This window comes from Rhinolophus ferrumequinum, chromosome 15 (genome assembly GCF_004115265.2).
Source record: "Rhinolophus ferrumequinum isolate MPI-CBG mRhiFer1 chromosome 15, mRhiFer1_v1.p, whole genome shotgun sequence".
Taxonomy (NCBI): domain Eukaryota; kingdom Metazoa; phylum Chordata; class Mammalia; order Chiroptera; family Rhinolophidae; genus Rhinolophus; species Rhinolophus ferrumequinum.
This window is the reverse complement of record NC_046298.1, coordinates 16,972,458-16,992,896: the sequence shown is the minus strand read 5'-3', so window position 1 is coordinate 16,992,896 and position 20,439 is coordinate 16,972,458. Positions and strand designations below refer to the sequence as shown.

General features: G+C 51.8%; 1 protein-coding gene across 6 annotated transcripts; it reads right to left on the bottom strand.

Moving 5' to 3' along the window:
- Positions 1-484: 484 nt before the first annotated feature.
- Positions 485-20,153, bottom strand: SLC9A5 (solute carrier family 9 member A5). 6 transcript variants are annotated; one of them, XM_033128124.1, is made up of 17 exons: positions 18,952-19,547; positions 15,810-16,112; positions 14,235-14,398; positions 13,977-14,055; positions 13,506-13,683; positions 12,701-12,921; positions 12,288-12,490; positions 11,976-12,065; positions 11,808-11,878; positions 10,963-11,092; positions 10,392-10,480; positions 10,106-10,232; positions 6,141-6,311; positions 5,566-5,635; positions 4,736-4,870; positions 2,575-2,661; positions 1,812-1,917 (listed from the first exon to the last, which is right to left on the bottom strand). In XM_033128124.1, exons 1-16 carry the CDS (start codon positions 19,142-19,144, stop codon positions 2,594-2,596), a joined length of 2,292 nt encoding a protein of 763 aa, XP_032984015.1. In that variant the 5' UTR covers positions 19,145-19,547; the 3' UTR covers positions 1,812-1,917; positions 2,575-2,593. The 6 variants fall into 6 exon arrangements, with proteins under 6 accessions (XP_032984013.1, XP_032984014.1, XP_032984011.1 ...); XM_033128122.1 differs by lacking the exons at positions 2,575-2,661; positions 18,952-19,547 and adding an exon at positions 20,022-20,153 and having other exon boundaries at positions 485-1,917; XM_033128123.1 differs by lacking the exons at positions 2,575-2,661; positions 18,952-19,547 and adding an exon at positions 19,894-19,953 and having other exon boundaries at positions 485-1,917.
- Positions 20,154-20,439: the final 286 nt, after the last annotated feature.

The following is a 20,439-nucleotide window of genomic DNA, read 5'->3' as shown; positions in this document are numbered from 1 at the left end:
GCTACCCAATTTGTACCATAAACACTCCGGGTAACCAGCTCTCTTGAGGTTGCCCTCCCACCCGCCACATGCAGAACACATCTATTCATTTGTCCTACACCTGCCTCTAGGTCTTCAGGAAAGGTTTATCTGGTCCCAGTGTGTGGTGGCTGCATCTTTGGGCACCATGGCACGTGACCTCTTGGGTCACTTTCCTGACTGGCCTTCCCGATTTTGTAGACTCCAGTTCTGTGACCCTGTGTCCTTACAGTGATCCCCTGGACTGCCACTGCAGGCCGCTGGAAGGGGACAATAACCAGAAGCTATAGGAGAGGAGGGAGGAAGGGCCAGAGGGCCTAACAGTCCTTCCCAGGATCCCCCCCTACAATCTCTATCCCAGAAGCCCTGGGGCAGGCAGTTGGAAGTTTCCATTTCCCTCACCAGAGGCCCTTATGGCCACCCCCCTGCCCATAGAACTCCCAGACACATGGACACTCGACACCCATCCATCCAAGAGGTGTTTAATGTGTCTTCAGTTCAAGGTACAAAACACAGGGCAGGTGCTAATCCCAGGAAAGTCACCTGCCACCCAGTCAACCTTCTTGCCGCTGTAGCCAGGAGTCTCAGCCCCTAGAGCAGTGGACCAATGGCCTTGGGATACCTGGCTCCTTTCCTGTTCAGGGAATGTCAAGGGAGTAATGCGGGAGCCAAGGCCACTGCCTCCCTTCCTCAGAAAACCCGGACCCAAGGATCTGTAAGGTCCAGACTTGGATGCAGAGCATCAGATCCCGAGTGACCCACTAAGAAGCAGCCCCGACCTGAAACCTGGCCCAGCCCTGTGGCCTTGGTCCTGGAAAAGGAGGGACTATCCCCCCAATAATTGGCGGCAAAGGGAAGGAGATAAGCAAGAGACAGATTCCCACTGCCCTAGAAAAATTGGCTACAACAGGCAGCAAAGCCCAAGGTTGAGGCCTGCTCCACCTCCCACCCCAATTCCCCTGAGGACCAGCCCCTTGAGGATCCTCATTGCCCGGGCACTGTCCTTAAGCTGGTGCTGAGGGGGTGGAGGGCAGGAACTGCCAGCATCAGCTGAAGAATGATTGATGCCCCAGCTTTGGGGGCGGGAAACAGCTGCCTAGAGTGACCCCAGGAAGACCCACTGGGGAACGGGCATCAACTACCCAAGTGTCTGGGCCTAGCTCCTAGAAGCTCTGGACTGGGTCTTGAGCCAGGGTTAGGGCCTTACTAAAAGGGAAGGTGGTAGGAGTTAGGAGCAGGGGTGATGGAGAAAAGGGTCAAAGGACCAGCCCAGGAGACCCTTCTGACTCACCCTAAGGGAGCCCAGTTGCTACTTAAGTCCAGGCCCCTCTGACCCCATATCAGGCTGAGTGGGCTCCTCTGCCTTTTGTACATGGGACACTTCCCACAGGGGCTCTGGCCTCCTGCTCCTCCCTGAGTCCCTGGGCTACAGCCGGCCACCTCTGTTGAACTGGATGCACCAGTGGGAGCTGGCGGTGCCTGGGCTAAGATGGGTGTGGCCCTTGTGTTCCATGAGGGGCTGTAGCTCCTGCTGCCGGGGGATGTCGGCGCTGCTCTCACTGCGAGACCGGCCAGCCTTGGCCAGGCTCGGGGGAAAGGCAAAGCTGGGGCGCAGATCAGAAGGCAGGTCATGTGGGGCCTGCGGCTCTTCAACGGCCAGTGGGCGGGGAGGCAGTCGGGTCATAGCCGGGGCCTGGGTACAGGGCGGGGATGCCAGGCTCTCCAGGGATGAGATGCTCTGGTTCCAGCCTGTCTGCATGTCCACGGGCACAATCTTGGTGGTTTCCGAGGACACATAGACTGCCAGATCCCCCTGCCCACTTTTCCAGGGTAGCTCCTTCTCTGCACAGGTTGGAGAGGGAGGGATGATGCGTGGGCTTGGACACACCTCAAGGCTCCCTGGAGAACAGACAGTACACACGCGCTCATTACCAACACAATGGAACCTTTAAATATAAGCACATTTTCATAAATAAATTAATTCCACAGTTGCCATATTACATCCATTTGTGTGATTATTTGATGAATGCCTTGCTAAAAGGAAGCTCCACAGGTGGTTTTGCTCTCCATTGTATCTATCCCCAGCACATAGCACAGGACTGGGCACATAGTAGGTGCTCAACAAATACCTATTGAAAAGTGAAAATAACTAAAGCAAGAGAAAGCAGGAGCCAAGCAGGAAGAAAGCCCCGTCTACAATCAGCTCTCACCCAACGTGTAGCTCCAGCCTCAGAAACCACATCCTGCCAAGCCCCATCCCAGACTGAGATGGCAGCGAGGGTGAGGAAGATCTCAAGGCTCCAGCCAAAGGCTTTGCTGCTGGGAGCCCTGCCCGATCACCCACCGCAGCCCTTTGGTGGGACAGAGCCCAGGAGTGTGAGCTCATGCAAACCTAATAACAGGCTAAAGCCACAAAGGGGATGCCAGAGCACAGGGTACGTGAGCTGAGAATCCCAGAATGCTGGTAGCCAAGATGGAAGGCTCAGCCCCTGCATGACAGGAAGTCTGAGGTTCTAAAAGAGGAAACCTGGGAAAGAAAGCCCTCTGGCCACCTACCACCCCTGGCTCTCCCAAGTCAAGCGCAATGCCTTGCATATAGTCGGTGTTCAATACATGTCTGCTCATTGATAGTCCTGAGCAGTCCTATAAACGAGATTGAGAACATTATGAAATGTATTGATGCTGTGATTGAAAGTAAAGCTGCCTCTCTTGACAGACCTGGAATGTTACGTTTTAACAACAAAATTAAAACACCATAATACGTCAGCATTCACCTTTGGAGGAGGCTAGGAAACTAACTCATGGTCTGAAAACTGATGGATAAAAGGAAAAAATCAAGCACTCATCCATTATTTCCTGCATGAGCTGTATCTCAAAGTAACTAAGTAATTGATGATGAGTTTTTCCCCCTCCAATTGCTACTACTAAATGCATGTGGAGTATCGGCGTTGTGCATCCCCTAATGAAATGCTGGATCTGGCAGTGATCGTCAGTGGCTGTTCAGACCATTTGATGAAAAGCTGGCAGGGAACTTGATAATGGATGGATCGAGCTAACATCTGGACCCAGTGATCAATATTAACCTCACAGAAAGAGAGACGACCAGGCGATATGTGCTTCTTGATATATGCAATGGGAAGTACACCATCACCGCCTAGAAAGTATTTGTACCAAAAAATTAAAACTGAAATCTGGTCTAGATGTAATTACCGGTTTAAAGGAAATAAAAGATTAGCTAAGAAAATGAGACAGTTTAGATACACAAAGAGAAGTCTGGGGAGAACATACAGGAAGAAGGGGTCCCAGAGTGGCCAGGAACCACTCATTTAATAGAATAATTCTGGTTTTTTTAGATTTTTTACCTAATAAAAATAAATAAAGGAAATATAAGGAACAATGAAATAGTAAATGAAACTTGGGGAAAGCAATCAGCAAACTCTAGACGAGGAAAGACTGTGGGACAAATAGCCAGGTTATTTCAATAAATACATTGCCAGGGGAGGAAAGCAGGTGGGGGAGAGCGGGGAACCCAGAAGAACTTGACACCATTAACATGGTGGAACAGATGCTTTGTAGTGGGGGCCGTCCTATGCATTGTAGGATGTTTAGCAGCACCCCTGGCCTCTACCTACTCAATGCAAGTGTACTCCTCCAGGTGTGGCAACCCCAAAGATCTCCAGACATTGCCAAATGTCCCCTAGGGGACAAAATGGCTCCATCACCAGCCCCTTGAGAACCACACCTAAAGGTTAAAAGAAATGTATCAACCAAATGCAATATGCGGGCCTTGTCTGGATTTTTTTTAACAAATCTACTATAAAAAATATATAATCAGGGAAATGTGAACGTTGACTGAGTATTTGATAACCAAGATTTTAAATATGATAGTGGTATTGTGGTTATGTTTTTAAAGAAGAATCCTTATCTTTTAGATACATGCTGAAGTATTTATTAATGAAGTGATTATTATATTGGAGATTTGCTTCAAAAGAACCAAGTGAAGAGAGGGGCATAGTGAGGATATAGATAAAATAAGACTGGTTAGGAGTAGGTAAGTATTGAAGCTGGGGAATAGATAGATGAGAGTTCATTTAACTCTTCTGTCTATTGTATATTTTGAAATGTTCCATAATAAAAAGTGTTTAAAAAGACACCTGAGTGCTTAAACCAACTAGCAGTGATATTTAGCTTTATGAGTTAGGTCTCCACATATAGAAACATGTACATATTGTTTTTTATCCACAATAATTCCATTTTGATAAATTCAGGCTCCTTCTCCTAGGACAGGCTTCCACCCTCATCAGGGGTGCTATCTGAAGGCAGATATGCTGTGTATGGGTCACACCAGAACCTGGTGTTAGCCTTGTCACCTCATGTTTCTCGCCAAACTACGAAGGGAGAAAGCATGGAGGTGAAAAGGCTTTGGAGTCAGATGAGTCAGGTTCAAATTCTAGTTCTGCTGTGGGATGCTGGACAAGTCCCAAGTCCCTTTGGTTCTCTGGGCTGTTTTTCCATGTTGGTTGTGAGGGTTGAATCAGATGATGTATGTCCAATGTGTGATATAAAGGAGATGCTCAGCAAATGCTGGTTGGTGAGTAAATGAGTGAATAAGAAAAGGGAGTTGTCTGGAGTAGAGGCCATGAGCAAAAAGGGAGGAAGCCAACTGAACAGCTCCAGCTTGCTCCAGAGGGGAGGGAGACAGGGAGGAAGCCGTTACCTGAGATCTTGCCCTCTTGGAGAATCTCACTGGTGGCCCGAGCCACAAAGATGATTCCTTCATCATCGTCCTTCTCTGTCTCCGAACTGTCGCTCTCATCCTCCTCCTCAGACTCCACAGTTAAGGTCACAGCAGCTGGACAGGGACATGAGATGAATCGGGGTGGCCAGCCCAGCGCTGCCTCTTGCTACTGCCCAACCCCAAACCAGCTGCCTGTCCACCCAGGCAGAGCCCTTGTTGGCAGAGTCACCTGTTTTCTCCTCTGGCTGCTTCAGTACTGGCCTAGGAAGTTGGGGGCTTGAGAAGAAGGGAAGTGGGGCTACAGATCCCAAGGAAGCAACCAGGGCAAGCAGAGTCCTCAGAGGAAGCCGTGAGGGAAGTCACACTTTCTAGTTCCCCTATCCTCTTCCCTCAGCTTCAGATTCCATTATCAACTGAAAACATGGCCATTTGGAGAGCTACAAGGCCCATCCTGCTGTTGCAAAAGTCCTGGTTTTGCAAATGGGACACTGAGCCCCAGGGTCTACCCATCCTTCAAGGCTCTGACCAAGCTTCCCCCTGACACTTTTTCCAAGTCCTCAGGGCCTGTAATCTGTAGTTAGCTATCAGACACCTCCTGTCACAAATAGTCTAATCACTGCTTTGAACACATCCAGCTTTGAAATGTGTTCATTCACTAGGGGACACAGTGTGCCCATCTAGTCCCTGAGGGAAAGAGGCCCAGCTCACGGCCATGACCACAGCAGAGGAGGTCTTCCAGGACTCTGGCTGACGGGCCCCTGCCCTTCCCCTGTCCTCCCATCCTCACCTCACCCCCATTCCCTGCTTGCCTGTGTCCTGGAAGCCCAAGTCTCGAGGAGGTTTCCCATTTGTAGTTGCAGTGTTAGCCACACCATTCTTCTGGGGACCAAGAGAAAAAACCTTAAGCCTCTGGCTCCAAACCCCAACCCTGTGGTCTGGTAGGGTCAACAGGACTAGACTTCCTGACCCAGCTGGGGGAGGAATCTGTGTCCATCCCAATGGCTCTTCATCCCTTGGCCCCCCCAGGCAAGTATTGTGCAGTCTGAGTAATCCAGGCCCCAGCCAGGGCTCTCGATGCATCAGCCTGGGCTGAACTCGGGGTTGTGGAGTTGCCCCTCAAGGAGACTGCCTTTCTCCTGCTCATCTCACCTCTGGTGGAGGCCCTGCTGCCTCCCAGCAGGTGATCACATGGCCAAGAGGCTGATCTCCCTCTGAAGGCCTAATCTTCCCCTTCTGGGGCTCCAGGAAGATGCAAACGAGAACCAAACTGCTGCAGCCACCAAGTCCCTGGGGTCCCCCTGAGCTGGATTCCAACACTTGGGGGTTCAAAATTGCGTGCCATCAGCCTCCAGCCCCAAACAGAAGTCCCCAAGAAAGCACGTGCCTTCTTGCGGCCAGCCTTGCGGGGTCTCAGCTTGCTCTTGGTGAAGCAGACGTTATGCTTGGTGGATTTAAAGGACTCCAGGCGCCGCTTCATGTTCTGCTGGAAGATCTCCTTGTCCTGCCGCTCCTGTGCGTCCTCCAAGATGAAGTGGCGGCTACAGCTGGCTTTGTACTGGCAATGACAGCCCCGCCCTGCCATGAGGCTGGGTGCCTCGGCCTCCCACAGGAACCCCAGGCTATAGCCCCATGGTCACCATAGGCCCTGCCGGCTGAGTTTTTCAAGAACTAGCCATGGATTAAAAAATAAAACAAAACAAAAAAATATAATAGGAATCCAGCCAGACATTCTGTATTTATTCTCAGTTCACTGGGGGAAAACTTTCCTTTATCCCAGAACCTACTCCCCCAGATCTGGTTTTCCCTCCCCCCTACAGCCCTTTCCCAATTCTCTCTGATTTGAAGTCACAGGAGGCAGGGAGCCACTATGAGACCATAGGGGATTTTTTCCTTGCAACTCTTCGAGAACCTGGTACACTTGCCTGGCCCACACGCCCCCTTCTAGCCGCACAGGATTCTCTCTCCAGGAGGAACTCTCCACCTAGCCATTCCTACGACCGCCATCCCACCTCGGGCTGCACTTGGAACCTCCATAACTATGTCTCCTGGCTCTCTGGAGCCTGTCTGTCCAACAACTGTCTGTGCCTAATTCAGGGGCAATCCCATCCTCTGCTCCTTCCAACTCTTTGCCATAAAGACCGAGCTCACTACACACTCAGCTAGACCGCCTGTCTCTGCCCTCGGCTCTTGGCAACCTTTTTTTATTATCTAGTGGTAATGCACCAAGTACTGCCGGCATGTTTCAAGTCATCCTGTCTTGCCTCACACTCCAAGTCTGGGCCCTTTCCTACCCCGTATTTTCTGCTTCCCTGAACCAGTTCTAAGAGCTCCCTGCAAAGTCTCCTGTCTGTCCTCCTCTACATCTCACCCAGAGGTACCTCTCTCTCAGACAGGTGAAGGGAGGGGTCCAGCTCCTTCACAAGGCTCCTCACTCCCCAACCACAGCCTCCACTTGGCTCAGCTCACTCCTTCCTGCCTCCATCGGTTCCTTGCTCCTTCTACTTCTCCCTGTCCTGCTTTTTCTCCCTCACCACTGGCCCCTCGCCTCTGCTTTGAAGCGGGTTCCGACCTTACCTCCTTGAAGAAAGCCTTTCCATTGACGCCATGGCCTCCCTTTTGCCGCCAAATTTTCATACTTTGATTCTGACCCTTTCCCTCATACCCATTACTTCCTTCAATAGCAGAAATACGCCTGCAGGGTCCACACCACCATGGTGCTGCCTTCTCCCCAGTCACCAGTGCCGTGGCCTCTGGTTACGCTCTGGCCTGACCTCTGCAGCATTCAGCCCTCCTTCTGCCCCAGGCCTCTGAGATACCATGTGCTACTGCTCTTCCAAGGGTTCCTCTGTCTCCTCCTTTTCTGGCTCCCCCTCCTTTCCTTCCATGTGTATTCCTCAGTGTTGTCTTTGACCTTCCCCTCTCCCCAGCACACCTGTCGTTCTCTCAGCTTCAGCTAGCCCAGTGGTAAACATCTGTGGTTCCTGAACACCAGCCATCAGACCAGCTGCATTTGAATCAACTGGGGGAAATTTTAAGAGCACAGAGTCTGTGTCCCATCCTATACTACAGAATCAAAATCTCCAGGTGAAGCCAGGAATATGTATTCTGGCAAGCTCCACAGGGGACTCTGCTGTAGCCAGGTGAGAAAACCTCTGATAAAGATCGTCTCCAAATCTTTATCTCCAGCTCTTATCTCATTCTTAAACTATAATCTTATTTTTTTAACTGCATGCAAGACACTTCTGCCTCTCTCTGGTGATATTTCTGTGAAGAACATGAGGGATTATGGATTGTGTTACGGTGTGACTAATGTATAACTGGCTGAGTAACCATACCCCAACAATGGTTGATCCATTTCAGTCTGGAGGAAAGTCCTTAGTAGCATGCGACAGGGCTGTCCTCAGCTCTATCCTGTTCAACACTTTTATGTTGATTTGGATGAATACAGAGTTAACAGGCTTAGCAAGTTTTCATGTGATGTGAATCTGAGCAGATGTTTGGTGGCAGATATGGTATCCAAACGATGGAATGATGGGCTAAATCAAATAAGATGACATTTAACAGGGATAAGCACAATCTCACTCCAGTTTTTTTCAATTGACAAGAACTGATTGGACTGAACCCACTGACCAATCTAACACACATACATCCATAGACAACCAATCATTATGCACATCCTGATGTGATACAGTAAGAAATACACAGCACACCTATGAATGTTCCTGAATCTGACCAGGCCTCTAGACTTAACTACCAGGAAACACAGGGGCGGGAGGAACACGTTAACCACCACCACCAAAATATAATCAGCAAAATCTATCAAATGGGAAATTCTCTGAGACAAAGTATCCAGTTTCTTCAATAAATAAATAACAAGGGGAAAAAAGGAGGGAGAAGGAACTATTATAGACTTTCTTTTAAATAAAAAGACATATTTACCAAATGCAAAGTGTGGACTTTACTTGGATTCTGATTTAAACAAATCATCTGGAAAAGGATATTTATGAATACTGACTGGATATTTGATGTGAAAGGATATTGTTATCTGTTATAAGTGGTAATGGTACTGTTTATTTTTTTAAGAGTTCTTCCTACCCAGAGATACATACTGAAATCTTTAGAGATGATGACATGGTGTCTGGAGTCTGCTTCAAGGTAATAAAGCATGGATGGGGTATGTCGGGGGTCCAGAATGTAGCAAGATCAACTATGCATTGATAATTACTGGAGCTGGGTGATGGAAAAGTGAGTTATTTTATTCTCTCTAGTTTTGTGAATGAGTGAAATTTTCTATTAGAGAAAAGTAAACAAAACAAAAACAGGTTGGATGAGATAGGGTTTAACAGCCATTAACTGAGGAAGACGCTGGGGGTTTGCCTAATGGTAAGGGTAATACGGGGCCTCAGGGTGGTGAGCCAAAGCTGAAGGGATTCTGGGCTACAGGAAGCAAATGGCAAGTCCTCAAACTAGAAAAGTAAGACATGCCTTATGCCCTTCCCTTGCCAACCACAGCTAGCTCAGCACCTTCCATTCTGGGCCTTGTTTCTTAAGACCAGAAAAGATACACCAGGGAGAGGAAATGCTAGCCCGAGGGCAGAAGGCCTGTGGGGAAGGCAACTGTCTTGAAAGCTTTGAAAACTGATTCTGCAGAGCTGCAGAGAGTTAAATCTGCGCTACTGGGAGCAAGTTAAAGGAAGCCAATTCTGTCTCAACGGTAGAAGCAGCTTTAACTTAAAACTGCAGGAATGGTTAACAGCTGGCTTCCCATTTCAGGGAGGTTCAAGGTAATGGGTTGCTGCCCCCTTGTGGGGTTGCAGGTTTCCATCCTGGATGGGATGGGCCTTTCCAGCAGCCCCAAAGCTTCACAACCCGCATTGGACTAACTCACGTTACCTAAAACATGTCTGCCTTCCCTATGCCAAGCTGGTCCTGCAGGCTTCCTCAGCATTCCTGCTTCTGTCTGTGACACCATCAAGCCCTCTGTGCTCTATCTCTCCCCGCCACCCCAGGGGCAATCACTCAGTCCTACGTGCTCCGCTCCCTTCCCACTACCCAGCTCTAATCCAGTGTTTCACTCTGGCTTCCCCCCTGGCCCCCCCAGCCTCTCAACTCCCCCCCTCTCTGCACTCTGCTACCAGAGAAGAAATCTTTCAACAGTGCGTGTATCAGGCCAACCCTTACTCAAAAAGAAAAAGCTAAAAGTTATTACCGACAAGTTGAAGCCCCACACTCCTCAACTGGGCATCTACAGCTCCCCACCAGCATGTGTCAGCTGCCTCTTGAGCCCGTGATCATGGCCTCCCCAGACCACCGTTGCCCCTTCAGAACTCGTGCCCTGCATGCTCTCACCCTGCGGCGTGGCTTGTAGAGGCCTCCACAGAGCAGATGGTGCATCACTGCATCCTCCCGGTCCCGGCCACTACGGACCGTGTCGATCACCTGCAGATCCAGACATGCTCCACTGCCACTCTCCCTCCTGCAGGAAGCAGGCAACACATGTGCTGGGGAGAGGCCAGGAGGCACAGGCCAGGGGAAGGGCAGAAGCAAAAGTGCTCACAAATCTTTCCTGGAAGGGATTCAGAGAGGCCCCAATGGAGAGGCGCTTGGGGAAGGGGAAGCAGGCTCGAGGACTTACAGCAGGTTGGTGACAGAGGTCTCTGCCACAGAATTGCGGCCGGGCATAGAGGGCAAAGTGAGCCCTGTGGAGGATAACACATGGCCTCCCTGCAGGGGCCAAGACAGAAGTCAGGTGGCAAGCAAATGGAGAGTAGCCCAGACAGTCACAGGGTAATACAAAGAATAACAATAGTTAACAATTATTCTGCTCTTTCAATGTTTCAGGTATTGTACTAGGCACTTTACCTACTGAATCCACAAAACTATGACACAGGCCCTCTTATTTCCACTTTCTTACAGTTGAGGAAACTGCGGCTCAGAGAAGGTAAGTGACTTACCCAAGGTCACAAGCCTATAAGTAATAAGAACTAAACCACATCTGTTGACTCCAGCTGTTTCCCACCTTTCTCTACTGCCTGCCAGACTTTGAATATCAGCATCAGGCTAGATTGGTTCCTGCAACTGCCACTTCACAAAACCATTGAGTTGGCTAGGAATTCTCAACTCCCTGCTCAGGACATATCTTCTGTCACTCGTTCCTGCCCCACCCTGCTGACCACCTGCCCACATACCACTGGCTGGCAGCTCACCTGATCCACGAAGCTGATGGCATCCCGGATGTTGAGTCTGTAGTACACATCCCAGATCTGGTCCCGGATGCGGTAGGCTGACCGCCGCATCAGCAGCTGACTCAGGTACTTCTTGTCAAACTGCTCCCACCTACAGAGGATGCCAGGCCCGGCCCTGAGTGCCATCCCCAAGGCTGGCTGGCTGGCCCTTCCTCAGATGGGGCAGGGGTACCACCAGCCCTGGCCTGGCTGTCTTAGTATGGACCTCAGTCAGGGAGAATCTTGACGCTAGTCCCTGCCCTTCTGGAATTTACAGTGTTGTGGGAAAGCCTGACATTAACTGAAGCTATTACAAATTGTAAAATTGCAACCATGACAAGAACGACCATGGATAATTATACAGTATGATCGGGCTTTGTCCTAGTTGGGGAGGCCAGGGAATGCCTCCCTAAGGACGTGATGCCTATGCTGAGATCTGAAGGATGAACAGAGGTCAAGTAGGTGAGAGGGAGGGGAGGGAGTGTTCTAGTAGAGAAAACAACATGTGCAAAGGTCCCAGTGGCCAGGGTGGGAGGAGCGTAGTGAGTCCTGAGGTTCTAAACCAGGGTCCATGTAATTAGCAGGCAGACAGTCAAAGACAGAGCAGAGCACAGTGAGGCTAGAGTCTTGACAGCTGCCAGACCATGCAGGGCTGGGCAGGCCAGCCTTGTCTTATCCTCAGAGCACTGGGATGCCATTGCAGGGCCCAGGCAGAGGTCACCCAGCCTGAGGTGGCTGCGTCCCTTCTCAGGAGTATAGCACACCCCCACCCTGCTGCCCTGGCTGGGGCTGCGGCTGCTGAAGGAGCCTCGGGGCAGCTCCCTCACCTGTCCCTCCAGTAGTGATAGCCATGGTGGCCCACAACGTCTTCCACTGCAGCCAGAATGTGGTCAAAAGTCTAGAAGGGGGGTGGGTAGGGGGACTGGATCAGGACTCTGCTCAAAACAGGCGAAGGGACAGAGGGACAGGTGGTGGGATGGGGTTCTGGTACCCACGTGCTCATGCAGCTCCTGGTTCAGGGTGGGTTTGTGATGCTCCCTCCTCTTCACCTTTAGCCACTTGACCAGTGGCTTGATGGTCAGGCCCTACAGACAGGCAGCAGGTGAGCCCTGCCCTGTCTAGTTCCCTGATGCCTGTCTCTCCCCATAATTAGGCCTCAGCTTCTGAATCCCCACCTCACTGCACTCAGGGTCTAGGAAGTCAAGTCCCTCTTTCCCCAAAAGGAAGAGGAGCCTGTCCCAAAGGCTCCAAGGCTCCCCCAGGGCCTGCCAGCCCCTCTCCCCACCCAGCCTTGCGGGCTCTCCCACCTGTACAATGACTGTGAAGAAAATGACCACAATAGTGGTGGCCACAAAGTAGTCCTTGGCAGGGACCTTGGTCCTGTCCAGTAGGATGACGAGTGCGAAGGCCACAGCCCCCCGCAGACCCCCATAGGACATCACCACCTGGTCAATCTTGTCCAGAGGGACCAGCCGGAAGCGATTCAGCACCCACGTCTGCAGGACGACGCCTGCAGCAGAGGGAGGCCAGTGGGAGAGGGGTTGGGAGCGGAGGGCACTGGGAGTGATGTTACCACGTATCTGGGCTGAGGTCTGACACGGGCAGGAGGGGTGGGCAACAAGGGGAGGCTTAGGAACTGGCAAGGCTGTGGACTCAGATTGGGGGACGGCTGGGGCAGAGGCAGGAAGAAGAGTGGGAAGGCAGAGCATGCCAGCAATACCGAGGGCTCGGAAGAACAGGATGAAGAGGAGGGTGCCCAGCACCAGCCCCGAGTCCCAGGCCCACTTAGAAGAGTCCACGGCAGAGATGCCAAGCAGCATGAAGATGACCGTCTCAGCGCAGCTGGCTAGAGTCTTCATTGTATATTTGACAGCCGTGCGTGACTTATGGGAGATGTTGGCCTCTACGTACTTCTTACAGCCCAGGCCACACACAGTCACCCTGGGAGACGAATGGAGAGACAAGGCCAGTGACAAGGGGCTGCAGGAGGCACAGCCCCTGGGGTGTGAGCATGCTACAGGAGAGGGTGTTTCCCATCCTAGGATGCCAGGCTCAGAGCAGAAGCCCAGGAGGCATGGAGGCGGTCCAAGGATAGCTAGTGGTAGTCCTGGGATAAGGGTCCAAATCTCCAGGCTTCCCACTCAGCGCCTCTGAGCACTTCCCCTGTGGAGGGGAAGGTGGGAAAAACATGTTCTGAAGAGCGTACTCTCTGAGGCACCATTTGAAGTGCTGTGGCCACCAGCCCATGGCACCAGGCCTTGAAGCCAATTCCAGGTCAGCCCACACCCCACAGAGCACTTCAGGCAGAGAGGAACATTGGGTTCTGGGAACAGGAAAGGTCTGAAGGCGGATCCTGGAATATTACCTGAGGTTTACTGTCTCCCAAGGGGAGTCTGAGGCTCCCAGTACCACAAGGACTCAGGGAAACCTATGGACTCCTCGGGGTCCTGCTTCTGTCCATATGAGGGTCAACCATCTCTAGTACCCCCTCCCAGCTGCCTGCCTGCAAGGCCCCCAGGACTCACGCAAGAATGGCAGAGAGCGAGGCCATTTCAGCAGTGAGGTAGGCTGCGTAGGCGAGGAGGAAGACCAGCAGCGGCTCGATGATGCGGACCCGCTTGGTGAAGCGTGTGGTCAGGGCCAGGAGGAAGGCAAAGACTAAGCCCACGGCTGCCCCGCCCAGACTGACCACAAACAGGGAGGCTGGGGAAGGAGTGGGTTGTCAGCGTGACCCCTGGTCCGGACCCTACCCAGGCTGACAAGACTGCTGGCTGGCAGGGAGTAGAGGGTGATGCCCACTGCATTCCCCAGGGGTCAGGATCCCGAAGCCAGGATCCTGGGAAAGCCCCTCCTTCTCAGGTTCTCAGGGCCCCATTTCTCCATAGAGAAGGGAAGAAATGAGGCAACCTGAACAGCCTCCTAATGCAGTGGGGACAGGACTTAGCAACCCAGTGGAGGCAGACCCCCAGTGCCCGCTGAGAGGGGCAGATACTGACCGGCTCCCTTCAGGTAGTCGGTGGCCTGCACATTGGCAGAGCCCATCTCCACAAAGGAGTTGCAGACCTTGTACAGCACCTGAGTGAGGAGAGGAGAGTCAGCAGCAGGAAGGCAGCAATGGGACTGCTGGGAGATGAACGCAAAGACTGTATTTCTTCCCCAGGGTGCCCAGAGGGAGGGTCTAAGCCTGCTCAGACACCCATTGGTCAGAGCATGGCAGCCTGGGGTGGGGAACGGCGCCAGCCGAGCACTCTCACCACCGTGACTGCATCATTGAGCAGGGACTCGCCAAAGACGATGATAAAGAGAGTCTCGTTGACGTGCACCTCCTCAAAGACAGCCAGCACGGCCACGGGGTCCACGGCTGAGATGAGGCTCCCGAACAGCAAGAAGTCCAGCAAGCCAGCCTGGACTCTAGGGGCTGTTGAGGGACAGATGGGGGACAGTAATTGGAGAGGCATTGAGTCTCCAACTGTCCTGGTGACAAGCCCAAACTCTACCCCACTGTTAAAACAAGAACACCCAGAAAGGACTTGGGACGGGGCAGACAGCGTCGGCCTGCTGGTCAGACCTGAGCCTAAGACCTGGCTTTGCCAATTACCAGCTCTGTGATGTTGGTGCTGTCATTGTCACATGACTTCTTCTAGCCATGCCTCCTCATCTGCCTACCTCACAGACTGCTGCAAAACCCAACCCAGGAGATGGCTACGAAAGCTCTATGTAACCTGAAAAGCTGAAGTGGCACTGCCAATGAAAACTGCAGCAGCAGTAATAAGCACCACTAGCAGATGGGAACTGGCTGTTGACTGGCTTTATTAGGGAGAAGAAAAGAACATGCTTTCTCCCACACCTTGATGCAAAGCTTGATGTGACACTCACAATTCAGCAGGAGGGGGAGAGGGTACCACAGGTGGGACTTGAACACGTCATTTAACTTCTGAGCCTGAGTTTCCTCATGTATATGCTGGGAATAATGCCAGTATCTCCCTCACAAAGTTCTTCATTTATCCAGTGCCTAATACATAGAAAGTACCCTATTATAAGGGTTACCATTTTTATTATGGTTTCATGTCCTCCCCTCGCTTCCTGCTCAAGGAATTCACTAACCCATTAGGAAAAGCAGGCTCGAGTCCCCCGTGAAAATTGCAAACCTCCTGTTGCATCCTGGAAGAAGTCTGAATTACCAATATTCAGGGCTGAATGGATTTTGGAGGCAGGAAATGAGGAAGAAGGGAGCAGGTCAGGGCAGCCTGAAGGCAAAGAGCCTCAGTAAAATGGACTTCTCCTGCTGATATCAAATGAGTTTAAGGGCCTCTATTTCCTTATCCATTAAATGGGACAATTTATACTCCAACAGGCTTGCTGTGAAGAGTCAATGGGATAAAAAAAGCGAGAATACCTAGTGTAGTATCTTGCATTTTGTGAATATATAACATCTATTTATTAAAAATAACAATATGAGCCAGGATGGTAGGCCCTCACAGGAATGGTGAGCTATGCCTCAGAGGAGCCGGGCTGGCAAGTGGTAACAGAGGGCAGGAGGCAGCAGGGTAGTAACACAGGCTTCCCAGCCTTGGCAGCCCACACAGAGCTGGGAGCCAGGTCCCTGCTCAGCTGTCATGCTGTGGAGGTCTAGACTCTACTGGCAAAGACTAAACGAAGGCTGAAGGCCCATCGAGAGCATTTCCCTGCACTACAGGTGGGAGAGACCCAAGATGGAGCTCTCAGGGTATGGCTCTCGCCAACATAGGATCCCTAGAGCTGGAAAAGGGAGTTGGGTGATGAGTCTGGCAAAGCCTCCCTCTGCCAGCTCAGGTCTTAGAGTCACTCACCCACAAGTCCAGCCTGCTGCAGGCCCCAGAGGGCAATGCCTGTTGTGAAGGCATTCCAGAGTGTGCCCACCACGGCATAGGTGAGGATGGCACCCAAGTTGTCAAAGAACAGCCGGCTAGGCATGAAATAGCCTGAGTCCAGCACGATAGGAGGAAGCAGGAAGAGGAAGAAGGTGCCTGGCTCCAGCTGGTACTCAGCTTTCTTGGCCACAGCCAAGACGATGCCTCCAAGCACCAGTCCCAGCAAAATCAGCAGGCAGCTCTCAGGGACCAGAGACGTCACCTTCCGAGACAAGTGAAACACTACAATACAAGAAGAGGGCCGAAGGTATCAGCTCATGGGACACACACACACACACACACACACACACCTATAATCTCCCAGTCTCAGAAGGTTATTCAAAGTCACAACCCCTGACCCTGGGACCAAGGAAGGAGAAAAGAAATGCAGGACTCCTAGAATGTCCAACCTCCCAAGGCTACAAACCCGCCACTGCAGCCAAAGTTTTCTGTTTTTTGGTTCTCCTATCATGGTAACCTAGGCCATTGCTTGCTTTTTCTAGTTCCAGAAATGCACCTCACTCTACTCTCATCCTCAGGGGACCTCACCTTTCTCTGATTTCCCTTATCCATAGCCATTATTTAAATCTCAACAAATGCTACTCAGTATACTTTTAGACGTATGTATGACATAATTGTAATTAGACGTATGTATGACATAATTGTAAAAGTCAGATCTCTGGAGCCAGGCTGCCTGGGTTCAAAGCCTAGCTCCTATACTCGTATTTACTAGTTCTGTGACCTTGGAGCAAATAACTTCACCTCACTGACTTTCAGGTTTCTCAAGAGCAAAATGGGAATAAAAACAGTAATGATCTAACAGGACTGTTGTGAGGTTTAAATAAGACAATCTACTCAAAAGCACTTAGCTCAGTATTTTATAGTAAGAGCTCAAAAAATGTTATCTGTTATTATATTATTGTATCCTGTCTCCCTACCTAGACCATAACGCATATTATATATCTCCTAGGAGCATGATGCTAGTCCAATGTGCTTTTCACTGTATAGGTTCACCAAGGACTCAGTAGTTTTAAAAAAGCATTGGGTTTAGCAGTCAAAAGATTTCCAGTTCTTCTCCATCACTTTCTAATTGTGTGATCTCAGGTGAGTTATTTCATTTACCTGAACTTCAATTTCTTCTCCTGTTATATAGGAAGAATACCCATCACACAGCGTGAGGATAAAATGATATAGTGTGAACATGCCCAGTAGGATGTCAGACACATAGTAGGTTCTCAACAAACATTAATTAAATATGACTCTGGGGGGAAATAATAACAGATCCATCCCTAGGAAAAGAGAAGGAAGTATGAAATGGGTTTCTAGCATTGTTGCCACTACCTTTGCCCCCTAAAATAAGCTAGTTTGGCTTTCCCTTGGGCCCTGGGGCCATGAGTGAACGCCTCTCCCATACAATCCCTGGGGTAGAGGGTAGGTGGGGAGGCTTCTATGTTAGCCTATGGGAGACCCAATGCCAAGACAGTGCCCTGCTGTGCCCAAAGGGCCTAGGACAGTGTACGGCATATAATGGGATCTACACAAAGACTTGTTGAATAAAATGGAAAAAAATCTCCCGGCAATGAAGCTGAAGGAAATTATCCCAAACATTCTATCTATCTTTTTTCTTCTAAGGATTTGGGTGTTGTTTTTTTTTTTTTTTTGGGGGGGGTGGTGCTGATGAGAAGGAGGCTCTCTTCTCCTACCTGCAGAAGAGGTGTCATCCAAGCTAGGGAAAGCACTATGATTTATGGGGAAAACTCCAATAGTTGCTATAAACCGTAAATAAGACAGGAACTTTACTGCAGCTCAGACTTTTCAGCAAACCAAATTCTTGGCTCCCAAATCTGAGGCTCCTCCCATCTTGCTCTCATTGCTGCCAGGCCTAAGGTAAGTTCAGTCACAGATCTCCCCACACATATCCCTACCTTTCATCCCCATTTCCTCTCCTTCAGGTACTCTATTCCATCCTCATCCCCAGAGCATGCATCAACCCCAGCAATCCAAAACCCACCACCAAAGCCTGTTCTCTGACAGAATTAGGCTTCCCGAAGGCATTTCAAGCCCTATTTTCCATTATTAATGGGCTGCCACAGCAGAATGGAGAGAGTTCTCCAGTTCCTGCCCAGACCCTCACCCCCAGTAGTGTCCCTGGGGGAGGAGAGGCCAAATTCTAGGTTGTGTGATTCCTCCATGAAGACTGTATTGGTGATATTGGAGTACAGGCTGTGCCAGCATAGATGGGGAGTGAATAGCAACGGCTCAGCTATAATTAGTCACCCCCACAGCAGAGCCTGCACAACAGGGAGAGGGAGGAGGGTCTCTGGTGGGAGGAGGGACCACTGGCTGCTCAGAAGTAGGGAGGACAGGGCTGAGGCAAGGAAAAGCAGCTCTATTCAAGGAAAGGATTCTGAAGCACAACCTCCAGTGTTATGCAGACTGAAGGAGGTCAGATGTATAGAAGCATCTAGTGCAGGCACCACATAGTAAGGCCCCAATAAATGGAAGTTTCTTATACCCTGAAATGTGAAGACTGTAAACCTGAACTGGGGGGTTTTAGGAGGGGGGGGTCTCATAGCTAGGCATGGGACATCTTTAGGGGAAAAGAGGAAGAGTGGCAGTTTAGTATCCCAAGAGAGTGGACACTTGGACCTGGCTCCAAAGAAGACTATTCCTCAGGACCAGGATGCCTGGGTTTGCAAGAGAACACATTTCCCTCAATGTCCCCACACATCCTCACCGCTGACAGAGATTTCTGGGAGGCTGGGGATAGATAGGTGGAGGAGAGGCCAGCCATAGGGTTTACTACAAGGGGAAGAGGGGAGCAGAGAGGGCACAGGAGTCTAGGGATAAGGCTGGAGAGAGCTGGGGCAGCCCTTCGAGAAGCAGGTCCTCAGAGCTCCCATGCGAGAAGGGGAGGAGGGAGATCCACAAGAGGCGGCGCAAGAACTGTGTGAGGAGCCCGGATTGTGGAATCGCAACCTTAGTCCCGGCACTTGCAAGAAGCCAGCTCGGATCTGGGGAGGATCGAGGGGTTGGGGGCAGGTCCGGTGCCGGCAGCCAGCGCTCGCACACATGCACTCACCGATTTTGGCCAGGCTGGCCACCAGGATCCACAGGGCTACCAGGTAGGGGGCCTCCACCTCGTGCCACTGCCAGCGTAAGAGCGCCAACCCTGGGGGAGGCTCGCCCAGAGACCCCAGCTCCTGGGTGGGTCCTCTGGTTGCTGCCGCCCCCGCCAGGGGCAGCCAGAGCAGCGGCAGTACGACGCGCAGCATTCTGCCTCTGCCTAGCCGCCCTCCCGGCCCCGCACGGCCGCCGGCCCCGTGTCGCTGCCGCCGCCTACCGGCTGCCCCCGCGTCACAGGCACGTGGGGCGCGCTCCCCACAATCCCGGCTCCCAGACCCTGCCTCGGGCGTCCGTACTCTGACCCCCTGTTCCTCCCGTCTAAACCAGTCTCAGCTCTGAAAATTCCCCAGTGCAGCCCTCCCCCAAGTCCCGCAGCCGATTCCTTCCAGTCAGCTCCCCCAAACCTGTCTAAAACCTCCCCCAAGCTGTATTCAAAGCTGGTAGCAGTCACAGCCCTCCAGAATCATCCGCGCGTCCAACCCGCGGGAGGCGACACTCGCCGCAGGTCGGACAGGGATCTGCGGGTGGGCGGGATCTAGAGCGAGGGTCTTTTCCAAAGCTAGTGCCCTCTCGCAGCGAGCTGCCGCCCCCTGGCACGGAGGCCGAAGACCACGGCGCTGCCGCACGCAGACGGTAGGGGGCAGCGCACAACCGCCTTTCACCGGGCCCCGCAGCGCCTGGGACCCCCTTCGGTCCCCAGACCTGACCGGAGTTGCGCACGCGCACTGGGCGCTCCCAAAAAGCCGTAATGGACCGCGCTGTCCCCCCATGTCCCCAGAAACTCCAAGGCCCAGGCTGGGCCCTGCTCATTCCAGGCTGAGAGGAGGCCATTTCTTTTAAGCTCCCAAACCGAGGGGCACCTGGCCTTTTCCCTCAAACTGCGGGGAACTCTTCTCACCTTTTCCACGAACGTGAAGAGACTGCATCTACCTCCACCCTCAAACTGAGTCATCCTATCTTTTTCCCAGCACTGAGGGGCACCGGTCCCTTTTCTTCCCCCAACTAAAGGGAAATAAATGACCCTACCTCTTACTTCAAACTGAGTGGAATTTATTTTCACTTCTTGCTGAAAGAGATCCCCAAAAGAGATTCCCAAATGAGGGAATGCCATCCACTTCATCCCTCAAACTGAAGGGATCAGGACCATCTGGTCCCTAAACTGAGGGAGACCTGGCCGGCCACTATCTGTAGAAATTTCCGCCCCACCTGCCCCAACAATCCCTCGGAGAGAACAGCCTCACCGCTCCACGCCCAAAGAAAGCGTCCCGCCCCTCTGCGCGTTCTGCAGGGCGGGGCGCGAGCTCGGGTTTTCCCGCCCGCCTAGCCAGTGAACTAACAGGATCACGATCGCGGCCTCTGAATGGCTGGCGACAAGCCCCGCCTCCGGCAGTGGTTTCCCCACCCCCGACGTTTTCTGGAACTACTGGCTCCACCCCCTTCCTCA